The 14,350-nt window shown below is 35.9% G+C and overlaps 2 protein-coding genes across 3 annotated transcripts; one reads left to right on the plus strand and one right to left on the minus strand.

Annotated features, from left to right (window-relative positions):
• Positions 1-523: 523 nt before the first annotated feature.
• Positions 524-1,592, minus strand: LOC134669273 (immediate early response 3-interacting protein 1). The gene is made up of 3 exons (XM_063526777.1): positions 1,403-1,592; positions 1,201-1,302; positions 524-953 (listed from the first exon to the last, which is right to left on the minus strand). The coding sequence occupies exons 1-3, from the start codon at positions 1,488-1,490 to the stop codon at positions 898-900; spliced, it is 246 nt and encodes an 81-aa protein (XP_063382847.1). The 5' UTR covers positions 1,491-1,592; the 3' UTR covers positions 524-897.
• A 747-nt stretch (positions 1,593-2,339) lies between these two features.
• On the plus strand, positions 2,340-8,903 carry LOC134669687 (snRNA-activating protein complex subunit 3). 2 transcript variants are annotated; one of them, XM_063527363.1, is made up of 6 exons: positions 2,340-3,022; positions 3,586-3,799; positions 4,323-4,430; positions 5,708-5,863; positions 6,729-6,914; positions 7,854-8,903. In XM_063527363.1, the coding sequence occupies exons 1-6, from the start codon at positions 2,451-2,453 to the stop codon at positions 8,172-8,174; spliced, it is 1,557 nt and encodes a 518-aa protein (XP_063383433.1). In that variant the 5' UTR covers positions 2,340-2,450; the 3' UTR covers positions 8,175-8,903. The 2 variants fall into 2 exon arrangements, with proteins under 2 accessions (XP_063383433.1, XP_063383434.1); XM_063527364.1 differs by lacking the exon at positions 5,708-5,863 and having other exon boundaries at positions 2,343-3,022.
• The last annotated feature ends 5,447 nt before the right edge of the window (positions 8,904-14,350 follow it).

Consider the following 14,350-nt stretch of genomic DNA (forward strand, 5'->3'; position numbering starts at 1 on the left):
CACTCATGCCCAATCCAGTTTAATACTAGATTCATGTTTTCCCTACAACTTGAAGGTATGCTTATAAAGCTGGCAACATTGTAATAAGGATGACATTGAACTGTCAAAGTCACATTACATGGCAACCCAATTTAGGGAGCCCAGATTAAAAAAAATACATAGATTTTAATACGCGATATAAGTTTTTATACAGCGCTCGCACATGCACCAAATTATTGAGTTTTAAAACCCAATCAACGTGCAGACTAGCGCTGCTGTTAAATAATCGTGATTATTTAAGTTTAAAAAAGGGGGCGCAACGAACTCAAAATAAAAAACGGCCGTTTTAACTTTGGAAGCTTAGATTGACGAATCCAGCAACATAAAAAAGAAGTTAGACTTATTCAACCCCTTTTTTAAATACCTGTCGTTAAATCTAAATAATCGCGATTATTTTTAGCACTGGCGCTGGTGTGCACGTTGTTGGGCTCTAAAATGTAAAAGGAAACCTAACTTATACAGATAATTGAAAACAAAACAACCATTAGATTAGGTAAGATATTTTGTTCTTATGATTACAGACACTTCACTTTTACTCCATACAAGGTACCATGCTAGTGGTTATTGTTGATTTTGTTTAATTTCTACGCCTACGCCTCGGCTAGTCTGTGGCCATGATTAAGCCCATTCATAATAAATAAAAAAAATTAAGATCATATAACTGCAGATTATTCTGATATCAGCTATTCAACTTCAGTATGATCATGTTCTTGAACTTTCCACCTATGGGAGGTGTGCTTATTGCAAGGCATAGTTTGTCTTATTCAACACCAATAAATAATAAACACTGGCATGCTGCCAAAGCAGCAGTTTTTTTTGTGGGTTTTTGTTATAAATCTTGCTTGATTTTTAACTCTATTATCCCAATAGTAACTTGAATATGATTGTGAGTATGTTTAGTAGAATCAGCGGAACTGAAAAAAACATATCAATAAATTTGAGTGATACATACATATCGAAAACAGCAAACAAAAACAAGACATTCAAATATAGAAGACAACATGCATAATACTAAAATATTTGTAAAAATCAATGCAAAAATGTTTTGAGAACTAGTGTTCTCAGTCTTCCATATCAGTCTTGAAATTGGCCAGGAAATGATAATATTGATAATAGAATTAGTTTGACTGCATATTAAAAGTTAAGTAAGTAAAAACTTACTTCTTGTCACTGTTCTTATGGACCTAACTAAGTTCAAGATCTGGTATTTCACTGTTGACTGATCTTCAAATCCTTGGCTCTGACTTTGAGCTCCCCATCCCACTGAAACACGAAATATGTACATGCGATTTTAGAACACAAATACTAACTAAATTGAACAGCAGTAAAGTTACAATATTTAAGAAAGAGAGGTTATTCTTACTTTTTTGCATAAATCTTTCTTCGTGAAGTACGCAGACTGCATTAAGACAAAGTAATGTGGCTTCAAACAAATTCCATAAAGTAAGCATTTTGAGAAAATACTGAAAACCTAATTCAGAGATAAATTAAAATCGCAATGATTTGTTTTGAGTGTTTTGTAATTTGTTTGATTTGACGTAAAACTGACAAATCGACAAGGCAGTATTGCCAGACACCGATCCCAAAACCGCGTCATTTTTCACTCAAAAGTACATAATTTTTGTGCGTTTTATGGACCATAAAATAAACACAATACCATAAATTATGGTCATTGTGTTTGACGTGAGAACGTCGTATAAATCGATGACAACCGGTAGCGTGCACGAAAAAGTGTCACCTTGTGGACAGGGCTATAACCGCGAAAATCGAAATTCGCAAATTGCGGGGATTTTTCTCTGTCACTCTAATTACGCCTTCATTGGAGTAAAAGAGAAAGATCCCAGCAATTTGCCAATTTCGGTTTTCGCGGTAGCCGCTTAGATCTCCATGGTAACGTTACGGCAATTTTTCATCAATGTTTTCTTATGACGTTATCACGCAAAATTATCGGGATTCGTTTTTTAGCATTAGATCGTACAGTTAAGGAATGTTTCAAAAAGTGCAAATCTTCGCCGCCCACACAATTTCACTTCCTACTTTCAGTGCTTTCGTACGATGGGAAATTTTCGATAAATGCGGGTAAGAAATATAGCCTGGCAACACTGCTAGAACGATTAAGAAAAAAAATGACAATTACGAGATGTATTTTTCTGTAAGTCTGTTTTGTCTGTGCTGGTTATGTAAAAAAAAAAACATTAATTCCGTTTCCGACGACGCAGCCCAGCGGTAGAATGAGATAGCAATATCACTTGCTCCCTCTAACGCATAAATGCGTCCCTTGGAGTGGCCGGCGTTGGCCCATCGTGTAGAGGAGCCAATAAATAAAACGTATTGCATTGATTTAATTTCTCTTTGTTTGAGTAACATTACCAGAATGTTTAGTAGAGTGAAAAATACGTAATTTTATTATTATGGAGTCTAGATTAACTACCGAATTTCATGCCTCAGCGACATCTCACAACCCTGTCTCCGAAATCGTGAAAGAGATTGATAAGGAAGCTGACTGGCCAACAACCTCAGGCCTGCAGGATAGCAATTGTAATAATCATGTTACCAGCAAGGAAGTCAACCAAAGCGTTATTCATAGTGCTGAAATTAGTAACACCAGTAACTCAGTTGAGTCAATAAATTCAAAATTATCCCGTTTATCCTACGCATCACTCGGGACAGAAGAATTGGGAGAACATTTTAATCCCTTCAAAGTCACAGAGACACCAGATGCCTATGATTATGATCACACAAAAAGAAAAAAAATTGATCTGTATGGGCCAGACATTGGGCCCAAAATATACAATGTTCAGGGAAACCTAGTGACTCCACCGATTATTGCAAAAAACCTTCCGGATATGTTTAATGGTCTTCCAATTTTTGGTCGGCCCGCGCCTAAAGAAGATATTGAAGACTTTTATTCAAGAAAGATAAGGGATTTTGTTGGCTGTGATCTGAATGATGAACAGTTTAAAAATCTTGCCAATGAGTGCAGGTAAATATGTTTTATATATTTTTTCATTACAAAGTCATTTGATTTTGTCAATCAACTTGTGTGTCTAAGTTGATAATTTTCTATTAATACCTAACAACATCACTTATATATAATGAGGGACCAGGTTTATTAACAGGATCTTGTGTTAGTATAATTATTAATATTCAAACTAAGTATTGGCTTTACAGACCATAATTTATCGGTCCATTTGATGTCATTATAAACATTATTTTTAATTCCTTTAAAATCTGTTACCTCTTTTAAGTACAACCTAAAAAAGTATTTACTCGCAACCCGACACAGTTTATAACAAAGCAGACATATTTGTGAACTATAAGAAATATTTGTGATCTCTCCCTCTCTTGCTTTCTTACGCACGTTCTGTTTCTGTTTATTAGCTGTTTTAAGTTTAGTTTTTAATTTTGGGTACCCTGAAAACCACAACTGCTTATACTGAGCGGCATCTTATTTGGTGTATTTTTCTGTACCTAAGTTGTACCTGATGTATGTTTTTACACCAAATAAATATTTTCTATTTCTAAAATTAAAACTGTATATTTCAGTCCTGATTTGCTAAGGACTGGCAGTGAACTAAAAATGCCAACCTCAGCGCCCTCGCTATCCGTTTTCGCCGAGGAGGAAACCAGAGAGTACAACAAGCAACACAGCAACCTGAGCATTGTGAAGAAGCAACGGTTACGTATGGCCAGCGACGTTAATGCCAGTTGCCAGAGAATGCTGAAGTATAGGGGCACACGGCTCATGCCACTTGCACAGGTACAGGCTTTGGGAATGTTATAACATTTAAGTCTCATGTTTTGAACACATATTGAGTATAGGGTATTTGACTTTATTCTATTTAAATAAATGATTTTACACCATGGATGAAATAAACCACCAGAAAGTTAATAGAGAAACATATACAGCAGTTATTTTTAGACACAATTTATATTTGAAAACCCATATAAAACTATCATGAGTGGGTAGTTTGATTGTGACGTCACATGCTAGTGTTTCATATAAATTCCATAGTAGCAAAATCGTTTTGACAGTTCATAAAAAGAAACTGATTTGACTAATAGTAAAATACCCTATTGAACAAGTGTACCATGTATCTATTTTGTTTATTTCCGATGTTGAGACAGGTTACACTGGTCATCCCTAAATAAGATCAGTGTAATCATTGTTGAAATATTGAAAATAGAGGTAAACCAAATAAATTCGCAATAGACTTGCTTAAAATTATAACAAAATTTTTGGTAATGTTGCTTAGAAGTCGTTTTTCTTTTCTTTGTTTTAGGCTGAAGATGGAGAGGAAATTCCTGAACCAGACCTAGAACCTGGCAGAGATATAATCTATGTTGTGCGGATATATAGACCCTTCCCATACAATATTAAGGAGAAACATGTAAGTTACTTTAGAGATGGCCATGGAAGGGAATTTTTTATACTTTTATCCTGCTTGCAAGTCCAGTAATCAGGTGGATTAATTGAAAAGAAAAACTACAAGGCAGAATGGCTTAGGGGTCATTCCATAAGAAACGCTACCAAAGGGTTGAAAAATGAAAACTGGTTTAAGAAGTCAAAACTAACCTATTTCCACAGAAAATATACCGAAGCTTCATGTCACAAAAAAAAACCGAAAAAAAAATGTATTTTTATGGTAGCTCCTGTACAAAAAAAATATTTTTAAATTTTTTTTGCATTTAATCCTGTGATGTGGGGTGTCGTTGGATAGATCTTTCAAAATGAATAGGTGTCACCATCAACAAGTTTTTGATTAAGTGAATATTTTCGGAAATATTCGCATAGAAAGAAAAATAATTATGATATCTTCGAGAAACAGTTTTTATTGTTAAGATAATGTATTTTAAAATAATTCAGCATTTATTACTTATATTTTTAATCGAATTTATTAAAAAGACAATAATTTCAATAAAATGAGCCGTAATTTCGTATAAATCTGTCTTAATTTCGTACTCGTAACACCCGAAACGAACCATGAGTAACACCCGAAACAGGTAATTTATTTTATTAAAATTAAATAAGAAGTGATACTAAGTGTTACTTCAGTGGTTCAGTAGACTATACTAACTATTATTACTTGACATAAATAAAACTGGAGCTTACTTGATAAAATTCGCTTAATTATGCATTTTGGTACCTACTGATGGTCAGAAGGTATAGGCCAATTCCCGTAACGCCCGAAACAGCTACTTTTTAGTGATTCTCTCGTTATTTCTCTTATACTTTAATAATGTGCGTACAGGAAAGGAAAATATTATCAAAGTAGTAGATGAATCAATAGTTATAACCTCCTAGTTCCTGTTACAATATCGAATAAAACCTTATTTTATGAGTTCAAGTGTAACACCCGAAACGGTGGAATGACCCTTAGCGCTTTAGCCTATCCAGATAGATAAAGAAGAAATATCCTGGTTGCTATTTTACTACCTACTGCTTTGGACCACAAGGTCCGTTTTAGATGTAGACTTGTTTTTCTTCATTTCGCATGTTCTTTACAAGGGGTCGTCCAAAAATCATGTGATCGTTTAGGGGGGGGGGGGTCAGAGATGATATCACGTAATTTTTTTTTGAAGGGGAGGGGGGATCAAAAATAGGCCAAATATGATCACACGATTCCCAACATACTTAAAAAGTGTGTTATATGTATGTTATCACCAGGTGAGCAGCCGGCACTCTGTATTCAGCCGCTGTATAGTGCTAGCGGGCCGCCAGCCGCTGTCGGAGCTGCGCGACAGCGTGGTGTGCGCCAACGACGCCGGCTCGCGCGTCGACGTGTCCGCCGAGCCGCACAAGCAGCCCGCCGCTGCAGCCAAGGTTGCCAACCATTTAACACGCACTGACCCCCTTATTCATAAAACTTTACGGGCATGATTTAGTTAAATTATGTCCCTCTATTACACCTCTATTAAATTATTATCCCTCTATTACAAAGACATAGCAAAGATAAAGGCAAACGGTTATTATTATTTAGGGGGTAAATCTATCCGAACCTACTTTTACGCTATGCTGGTCCCTTGTCGAAGTCAACTCGACTCTCATAATACGTTCTCGTAATAGGTTCAGTTGTTTTTTTTTTCGGAGAGATATAGGAGCGTTCCATGAAATTGTCTACGGTTGTCCTTGTCCCGTACAAACGCAAATTTTCTGAAGAAATGCAGGCATACGAGTTTCCTTTTCTATGACAAATGGTCAAAAATGTATTAAAGGCATTCTTATGTTACCTGCAAATCTTCGGAAAATTCGTGTTTGTACGGGACACACGGTAGACAATTTCATGGAATGCTCCCATAGTAGGTATGACTATTTATAATTTTATAGTAACAATTCGTTATATCTGGATCGTACGACAGCCGTCACTCAGTGTTTGTTTAGGTACGTTTGAATATTAAATATTTGTCAGACAATGTTCAATACACTTTCTTTCTAAAGATTTATTCATTCAAAAGATTCATTAGAGTTCATTGCAATTTTTATACTCGTAGACCAAAATGCTCAAACTCCAAGTCCAAATCTTCAGACATTTTAACAAGATTTTAAAGGGTTTTCGACCTTAACAACTCTTTATTCCAAATCCTGTTTGCTTGGTCTAAACAGGGAAATATTATTAATCTAATTTGAATACCGCAAATATCTCCAACAATATGGCAATAGCTCCAACTTCCAAGTTTCTCGCTCGCAGGACCTCTTCCCCTCCGGGTTCCTGTTTATCAACAACGTGTTCTACGTGGACAACCGCCCCGGCTGCTCGGACCGCAGCGCCGGCCTCCGCGCCTGGGCGCGCACAAGAGGCCTCGGAGACTTTCAAACGAAGGACCTACACTCCACTAAACTAGACGATCTGGTCGTGCGACTGGGACATCCAGAGGTATGTCCATATTATGATTATGAATTATCATTTAACTGTATATATTATTAAAGTTTAATCAAAAGACATATTAAATGATCTGACCTGCTAACTTGAGTTGCGTTCTCGCGCGCGACTCCATACATCTTGCGCGACTTCAAATATGGACTCGCGCGCGAGAAAGCAACTCATGCTAGACGGTTTGAAATGGCCGGTTTTGAGTTTCAACTTTTTATAAAAATTTTAAAAGTATGCTTATTATAAGATATTAAAAAAGAATTGAAAATGTTTGGTACACGGTTAACAATATTTTTTATCATTATGAACTATTATAAGATGAAAGAAGACATAAAACAAGTTAAAATAATATACAATATTGATATAAGTATGATATTTGTCTTGCAAAACGTGCAGATTTCAGTGGTCTCACTCTGAAATATCCAAATGTGAATCTCGGTTTTAAACCAATCATCTGCAAAATATTCAATACATGAGTAAGTAATCAATAATCTATTATTTCACGTAATACTTACACGTAGTTCATTTAATTTTGAGTATTTTGCAAATGTAGAATTGTAGAAACTGTTGTAATTTAGGGCTGATTTAGACGGCATGCCATTTTAGTTACAATGCGGACTGTTGGTTACATCCAATTCAACCGACCGATCAAAAACCGCAATGTAATGAAACTCGCATGCGAGTTCTCGCATCGTCTAAATGACCTGATGATGATTTTTATTTCATAAACATAAATTTGCCTATGAAAACGATGGTCCCGGGCTCGAATCCCGGTAAGGGCATTTATTTGTGTGATGACACAATTATTTGTTCCTGAATCATAGTTGTTTTTTTGTTCTTCTTGAGCTTACCGTGGGGCTTAGTCAATTTGTGTAAATTTGTTCTATTCTATAATAATTTATTTATATACTATAAATTGTCACTCCAAATTCATAATTCCAGGTCTACGTCCACCAAGGCAACTGCGAGCATCTATTCACCTTCTCAGAAATCCGTCTTCTCAATCCCGACGACCCACTCTCAATCCAGCAGTACCCGGCCCACACCGCTGTCTCACAAAACCAGACAGTCTACTGCACAACTTGTGCTGAGTTCGGAGCCAAATGGGTTGTAACCAATTGCTCCAACGTCCCCTTTGACCCGGCTTACTTCTGTGATACATGCTTTAAATTATTCTTATATAAGGATGGGAAGAAAATTGGAGATTTCAAGGCCTTTTCTTTTAGAGGCAATGAGATTAATATGCTGAAGCCTTCGGAATGAAAAACGCTTCAGTCCATATACAGTTTGAATTTAAAACAGGGTTAGCATTACCATTGAGTGTTGTAGGATTTTGCAGACCTGTGAGCAAGGGTAAACCCCATACATGTGTACACTTGTATATTATTGAAATGATATCTTTAACATAGGCCTAAAAAAGGCACCATGTATTTTAAAAGCAGATTTTTTAAATTAGAAGTTCGTTATAATTTTTCCATGAGAATTTTGTAATAAATCTACTGGATTGACGGGTTGAGGGCTGCTGGCGTTACATTTATCAGTATTGGTAAAGCCTAACCCCTGAGCCTGAGCCTGATTGGTATGATCATGGTCAAGAGGACGCTGTTATTCTCATTTATATGGTATGTAACAGTTGACCTAGTAAGGAAAAATTAGTTCCAATGAAATTCCGCAACATGGCGCGTGATCATATATTACTGGTCAGGCTTTAGTAGTCTAGATTAGTGGGTGTCTATATTGGTATTAGCATGATCCTAAAATGTATGATGTTTATAAAAACCCTTTTGCTAAATGTCCGTTATGTACCTCTTCCATTTTTGTTGTAGTATCCAGCAATAAGAGTAAGAAAATTTGCAATGTGTTAAATATTCCTACAGTCCCTTTGTGTAAGCAAGCTTGTTCTTTAATTGATTTCGCCGGTAAAATTATTTGCTGTAAGCAAAGTAATTAAACCCAAAAGGGTTGATGTTGTTGTAATAAAAATATCCTATATACTTGTCTTTATTTTCGCAACGACACTCCTCTAACGCCAAGACCCATTCAAGAGCGTGCCGCCAGGATTTGCAGTGTTGGCCGCCCTAGGCCCCAGTCAAAAGTTTAAAGGGCCGTAATTAGCCAGGAACTGGCCGGTTTTGTAACTTTAGAGCTGCCAGTTACTGGCGAATTACCATATGTACCTACCTACTGTAAAACGCACGATACACGTGCGAATAAGTAATTTGCAACTCGTGTCGATTTATCACCACTCGTTTCGAATTTCCTCTTCCGCACTGGTATCGTAAATTAGTTATAGGTATGTCCCACCTGTCTGATAACTATGTACCTAATAGCAGTGGCGGCGCGTCCATAAAAGCCAATTCCCACCGGCTTGCCTGTTTTTGGACGTTTGAGCAGAGTTGTAAAGGAAATATGTAAGCCAAATTAGCCCCGGCTTGCCTATGGATATGTTTGACGCGCCGCCACTGGTACCTAGGTTCCTATTTATAGTGGTGCAACAGGCATCATTCCGTCTTCATTACTGCACCGGATAAATTTAGTGCCATATCAGAGTATTCTGCACTGTCCTTGCAATAATCTATTTACAGTACATATGGTGCTACTTTACCGCCCTAGTACGGTAGTACGGTAACTGTACGTGTAGGTGCGTTATATAATATGACCCAAGCTGGCCCTTTTACCTTTTATCTGACCTCCAAAAATCCTTGTTTGGAAGTCAGAATGTTACCTAAATGAAAAAAAAATCCGTAGTCAGGTAGCAGTTTTTGAAGTACTTTTATGAGTTACCATAAAATGGGTCGGGAATTTCAAAATAATTTTATTTGGAGCGAGGACGCCTCGTCGAAGTGGTAATTAAAAAATGGGAAGACTATTTACGAAGGATACCTCGACAGTCGACAGTATGTCATTAACGTAATTAGTTTTTTACCATATCATATGAGCACTGGGCCGGAGCCAAAATGGATAATTTTGTTTCTAGAAACTTGCGTAGGTGGAGTGCCTGTCAAAAAAGGATTAGCAATAAATCTGCGCCAAATAGTCGGTTGTAACAAAAGGGGCCTCGCCTCGCCCTACATCGTACTAGTTAGCTAAGATAGACTATAACTTAAAGAGCTTTTAGTCAAATGATTATTGCGATTTGTTGACCTTGAAATGTGTTATCAAACTACATAGTAGAGAGGATATAGCCTTTGGGGTCAAAATAATTCCCACAAAGACGGGGTTTGATGTTTTTAGTACTTTGTGTGTATCTTTATGACATACTAAAAATATATCAAAATATATGCATGCAAAACGCATTTATTGACATTTGAAATTTGAAAAACCAAAAAAAATATTAAAAATCGTGTGTGGTATCAAATGACTGGAAATTACACGCTAAAAAAGATTGTGAGGTTGATTTTACAAAATAAAAAACAAAGTGGTGGCTTAAAAACTGATTTTTTTTTCAATGTTGAAAATTATTTTCTACACTGAAAACTAAACTAAACTATTATAGTTTTACACATCAAAATACATTTTGTCACTGATTCCCTGGAAGATGGGTCGTGCGTTGGTATGGGACGCCACTTGCGCTGACACGCTAGCGGCGTCATACGTCCCATCGACCAGCAGGCGTGCTGGCGCGGCGGCGGACACCCGGGAGCGTCTAAAGGTAGCCAAGTACAGCTGTCTCGGCGCCCAATACGAATTCGTTGCATTTGGTGTCGAGACACTTGGTTCGTGGGGCAGAGGCGCACATATGCTCCTTAAGGCGCTTGGGAAAAGGTTGAGGGAGGCAACGGGTGACCCCCGCGCGGGCAGCTTTCTCGCGCAGCGAATTGCCATCGCAATCCAGCGCGGGAACGCTGCCTGCGTGTTGGGCACACGAGGGCACCAAGTTTTGATAGGTATTTTTAATTTTTAGTTTTAATTAATTTAATTGTAGTTAGTTTTAGTTTTATATCCCTATTTATGTCTTTTAGTAATTTATGTAATTTAATATTTTGTCCATTCATTTTAGAATAAAGGTTTCATTGTGTAAAAGAAAAGAATATTTAATTCATGAATACTTATTTTAAATTATATTAATATAATATGAAAAATATAGGCTCTATATTAATTTTAAAAGTTTTATCAATAAACTGAACGCACTTCAAAGGAGGTGCTTGGCAGAATATAAAAAACAAAAAACGTTTGTAGACTGGTCATATTTTTGTAAAAATCGATTTCGACTTGCAAATTATATTACTTTTTGGAAACCGGGTTTTTTACCCTAATTAGACCCCGCTGAATCCGAATTTGCTCGATCGAATTCTTGGCCGGAAGTGAGATATTTGATATTTAAGGTCCCTTTTTTTAGTATGTCGTAAATAACTCTTAAACGGTGGCGCATAGCAAAAATGTTGTTATACATGAGTAATCTGCATAAAATTGCCCACAAGAAAGATTCAGTACAATTTTTCGCTAGGATCAATATTCAAAGAGATATTAACGCGGGAAAGTTAATTATAATCACTTCTAAGGTCCCTTTTTTTAGTTTTTCGTGAATAACTCGTGAACGGTGGCGAATATAAAAAAATGTTGTTAAATGTTAATAATCTACACAAAATCCTCTATAAAAAAGATTCAGTACACTTTTCGCAGGGATAATTACTTAAAAAGATATAAAGAGGGAAATTTAATTATAATAAAATCAAAGGTTCCTTATTTATACTTTTTCGTCAATAATTCGAAAAGTATGACTCATAAGAAAAAAAAACTTATACATGAGTATTAAACATAAAATTTCCTACAAGAAACATTTAGAACACTTCGCTAGGACCAATATTTAAAAAAATAAAGCAGCGGGTAAGTTAATTATAGTTAAATTTTAAAGTCCATTTTAGTTTTTCGTAAATAACTTGTAAACTGTGGCCCATAGCAAAATAGGTCATACTTTACAAATTATTTACGAAAAACTAAAATTAAGTGACCTGTGAATTGATTGTTATGAACTTTCTTCCTTTAATACATAGGCTGCCTTTTATATTTCGGGATTTGAATAAACTAGTGCTGCCATCTACCAACTGAGGTTATAAACGTGTAATTTAAACATTTTGGCGGCAATATGAAGAGAAAAAAGTTATGACTCGACCGTGCTTTGTTTTTAATTGTCATTTGAAAAAATATCGCATCGGCTACCACGGAATTGACTCGCGAACATTTTCGAGGGATAATTTTTTACAGTTTTCGACACGGCCTCAGTCAACAACAGTGCATAGATGAACTTTTTTTTACTTTTGAAGATGAAGCACCATCAAGGACGAGTATTTACCGCTGGTTTGCACAGTTTGTTCGTGGCCGTAGTTCGCTTGTGGACGAGTTTCGCAAAGGTCGTCCAAAACCAGTGGTTGTTCCGGAAAACATTGACCCTGTGTGTGAATTATTATTGCAAGACCGTCATATGACATATCGAGAGATTGAGGCGTCCTTGGGCATTACTGGGACCAGCATTCAAACAATATTGCATGAACATTTAGCAGTCAAGAAAGTTTGTTCGTGATGGATACCACATAATTTGACCGGTGCTCAAAAACAGGCTCGGGTGGACTGATGCAAAGATATGCTAAAAAAATACAGCGTCGGGGCTTCAAAACATGTGTATGATATTGTCACAGGTGACGAATCGTGGATCTAGTCGTATGAACCGGAAAATTAACAGCAGTCGACGGTGTGGGTCTTTCAAGTTGAACCAAATCCAACAAAAGTGGTTCGTACACGAAGTACTGCATAACAAATGATTGCCTGTTTTTTTGGAAAAACTGGGCATATCGCATACCTTTCCTTTCGAAAAACGTAGAACAGTTAATTCTAAATGGTATACAACCATTTGTTTGCCAGAGGTGATTGAAAAGGTGAGGGAAGCCAATCACCGCAGACGGATTATACTACTCCACGATAATGCGAGCCCCCACCAGTCGGCACTAACATCCGCCTTTTTAAAAGCTCAAAATATCGATTTAATGAGTTACCCACCGTATAGTCCTGACTTGGCCCCTAATGATTTATTTTTGGTCCCGCACATCAAGGACAAACTGCGCGGTTAGCGTTTTTTGACACCTGAAGCAGCGGTCGATGCGTTCAAAACGCCCGTTTTAGAGGTATCCTCTTCGGAGTGGTTGAACTGCTTTAAAAATTGGTTTAATCGAATGAAAAAATACGTAGACCTCAAAGGAGAATATTTTTAAAAACAATGAAGCCATTTTTGTTAGTATAAAGTCGTTAATAATTTCAAATCCCGAAATATAAAAGGCAACCCTCGTATCGTTTCAAATATTGTTCCTAGCGAAAAGTGTTCTACATGTTTCTTGTAGGAAATTTTATGTTTATTATTTATGTATAAGTTTTTTTTTGGTATGAGTCATAGTTTTCACATTATTAACGAAAAAATAAAAACAAGGAACCTTAGAATTTATTATAATTAATTTTTCCCTCTTTATTCTCTTTTTAAGTAATTATCCCTGCGAAAAGTTTACTGCATCTTTTTTATAGAGGATTTTGTGTAGATTATTAACATTTAACAACATTTTTTTATATTCGCCACCGTTCACGAGTTATTCACTAAAAACTAAAAAAAGGGACCTTAGAAGTGATTATAATTAACTTTCCCGCGTTAATATCTCTTTGAATATTGATCCTAGCGAAAAATTGTACTGAATCTTTCTTGTGGGCAATTTTATGCAGATTACTCATGTATAAGAACATTTTTGCTATGCGCCACCGTTTAATAGTTATTTACGACATAGTAGAAAAAAGGGACCTTTAATATCAAATATCTCACTTCCGGCCAAGAATTCGATCGAGCAAATTCGGATTCAGCGGGGTCTAATTAGGGTAAAAAAACCCGGTTTCCAAAAAGTAATATGATTTGCAAGTCGAAATCGATTTTTACAAAAATATGACCAGTCTACAAACGTTTTTTGTTTTTTATATTCTGCCAAGCACCTCCTTTGAAGTGCGTTCAGTTTATTGATAAAACTTTTAAAATTAATATAGAGCCTATATTTTTCATATTATATTAATATAATTTAAAATAAGTATTCATGAATTAAATATTCTTTTCTTTTACACAATGTATTTTTATGTGTAAAACTATAATAGTTTAGTTTAGTTTTCAGTGTAGAAAATAATTTTCAACATTGAAAAATAAAATCAGTTTTTAAGCCACCACTTTGTTTTTTAATTTTATTTTGTAAAATCAACCTCACAGTCTTTTTTAGCGTGTAATTTCCTGTCATTTGATACCACACACGATTTTTAATATTTTTTTTGATTTTTCAAATTTCAAATGTCAATAAATGCGTTTTGCATGCATATATTTTGATATATTTTTAGTATGTCATAAAGATACACACAAAGAACTAAAAAAATCAAACCCCGTCTTTGTGGGAATTATTTTGACCCTCACCTACAAGTTTTCA

This window comes from Cydia fagiglandana, chromosome 12 (genome assembly GCF_963556715.1).
Source record: "Cydia fagiglandana chromosome 12, ilCydFagi1.1, whole genome shotgun sequence".
Taxonomy (NCBI): Eukaryota; Metazoa; Arthropoda; class Insecta; order Lepidoptera; family Tortricidae; genus Cydia; species Cydia fagiglandana.

What these genes read in the sequence shown, in the direction of transcription:
- LOC134669273 (XM_063526777.1), bottom strand. Translation starts at nt 1,490, where the DNA reads ATGCTTACTTTATGGAATTTGTTTGAAGCCACATTACTTTGTCTTAAT. An exon ending in AGAAAGATTTATGCAAAAAA is followed by an intron (nt 1,303 to 1,402) that starts GTAAGAATAACC and finishes TTCGTGTTTCAG; the next exon opens with TGGGATGGGGAGCTCAAAGT. An exon ending in CATAAGAACAGTGACAAGAA is followed by an intron (nt 954 to 1,200) that starts GTAAGTTTTTAC and finishes TGTTTTTTTCAG; the next exon opens with TTCCGCTGATTCTACTAAAC.
- LOC134669687 (XM_063527363.1), top strand. Translation starts at nt 2,451, where the DNA reads ATGGAGTCTAGATTAACTACCGAATTTCATGCCTCAGCGACATCTCAC. An exon ending in AATCTTGCCAATGAGTGCAG is followed by an intron (nt 3,023 to 3,585) that starts GTAAATATGTTT and finishes TGTATATTTCAG; the next exon opens with TCCTGATTTGCTAAGGACTG. An exon ending in TGCGACTGGGACATCCAGAG is followed by an intron (nt 6,915 to 7,853) that starts GTATGTCCATAT and finishes TCATAATTCCAG; the next exon opens with GTCTACGTCCACCAAGGCAA.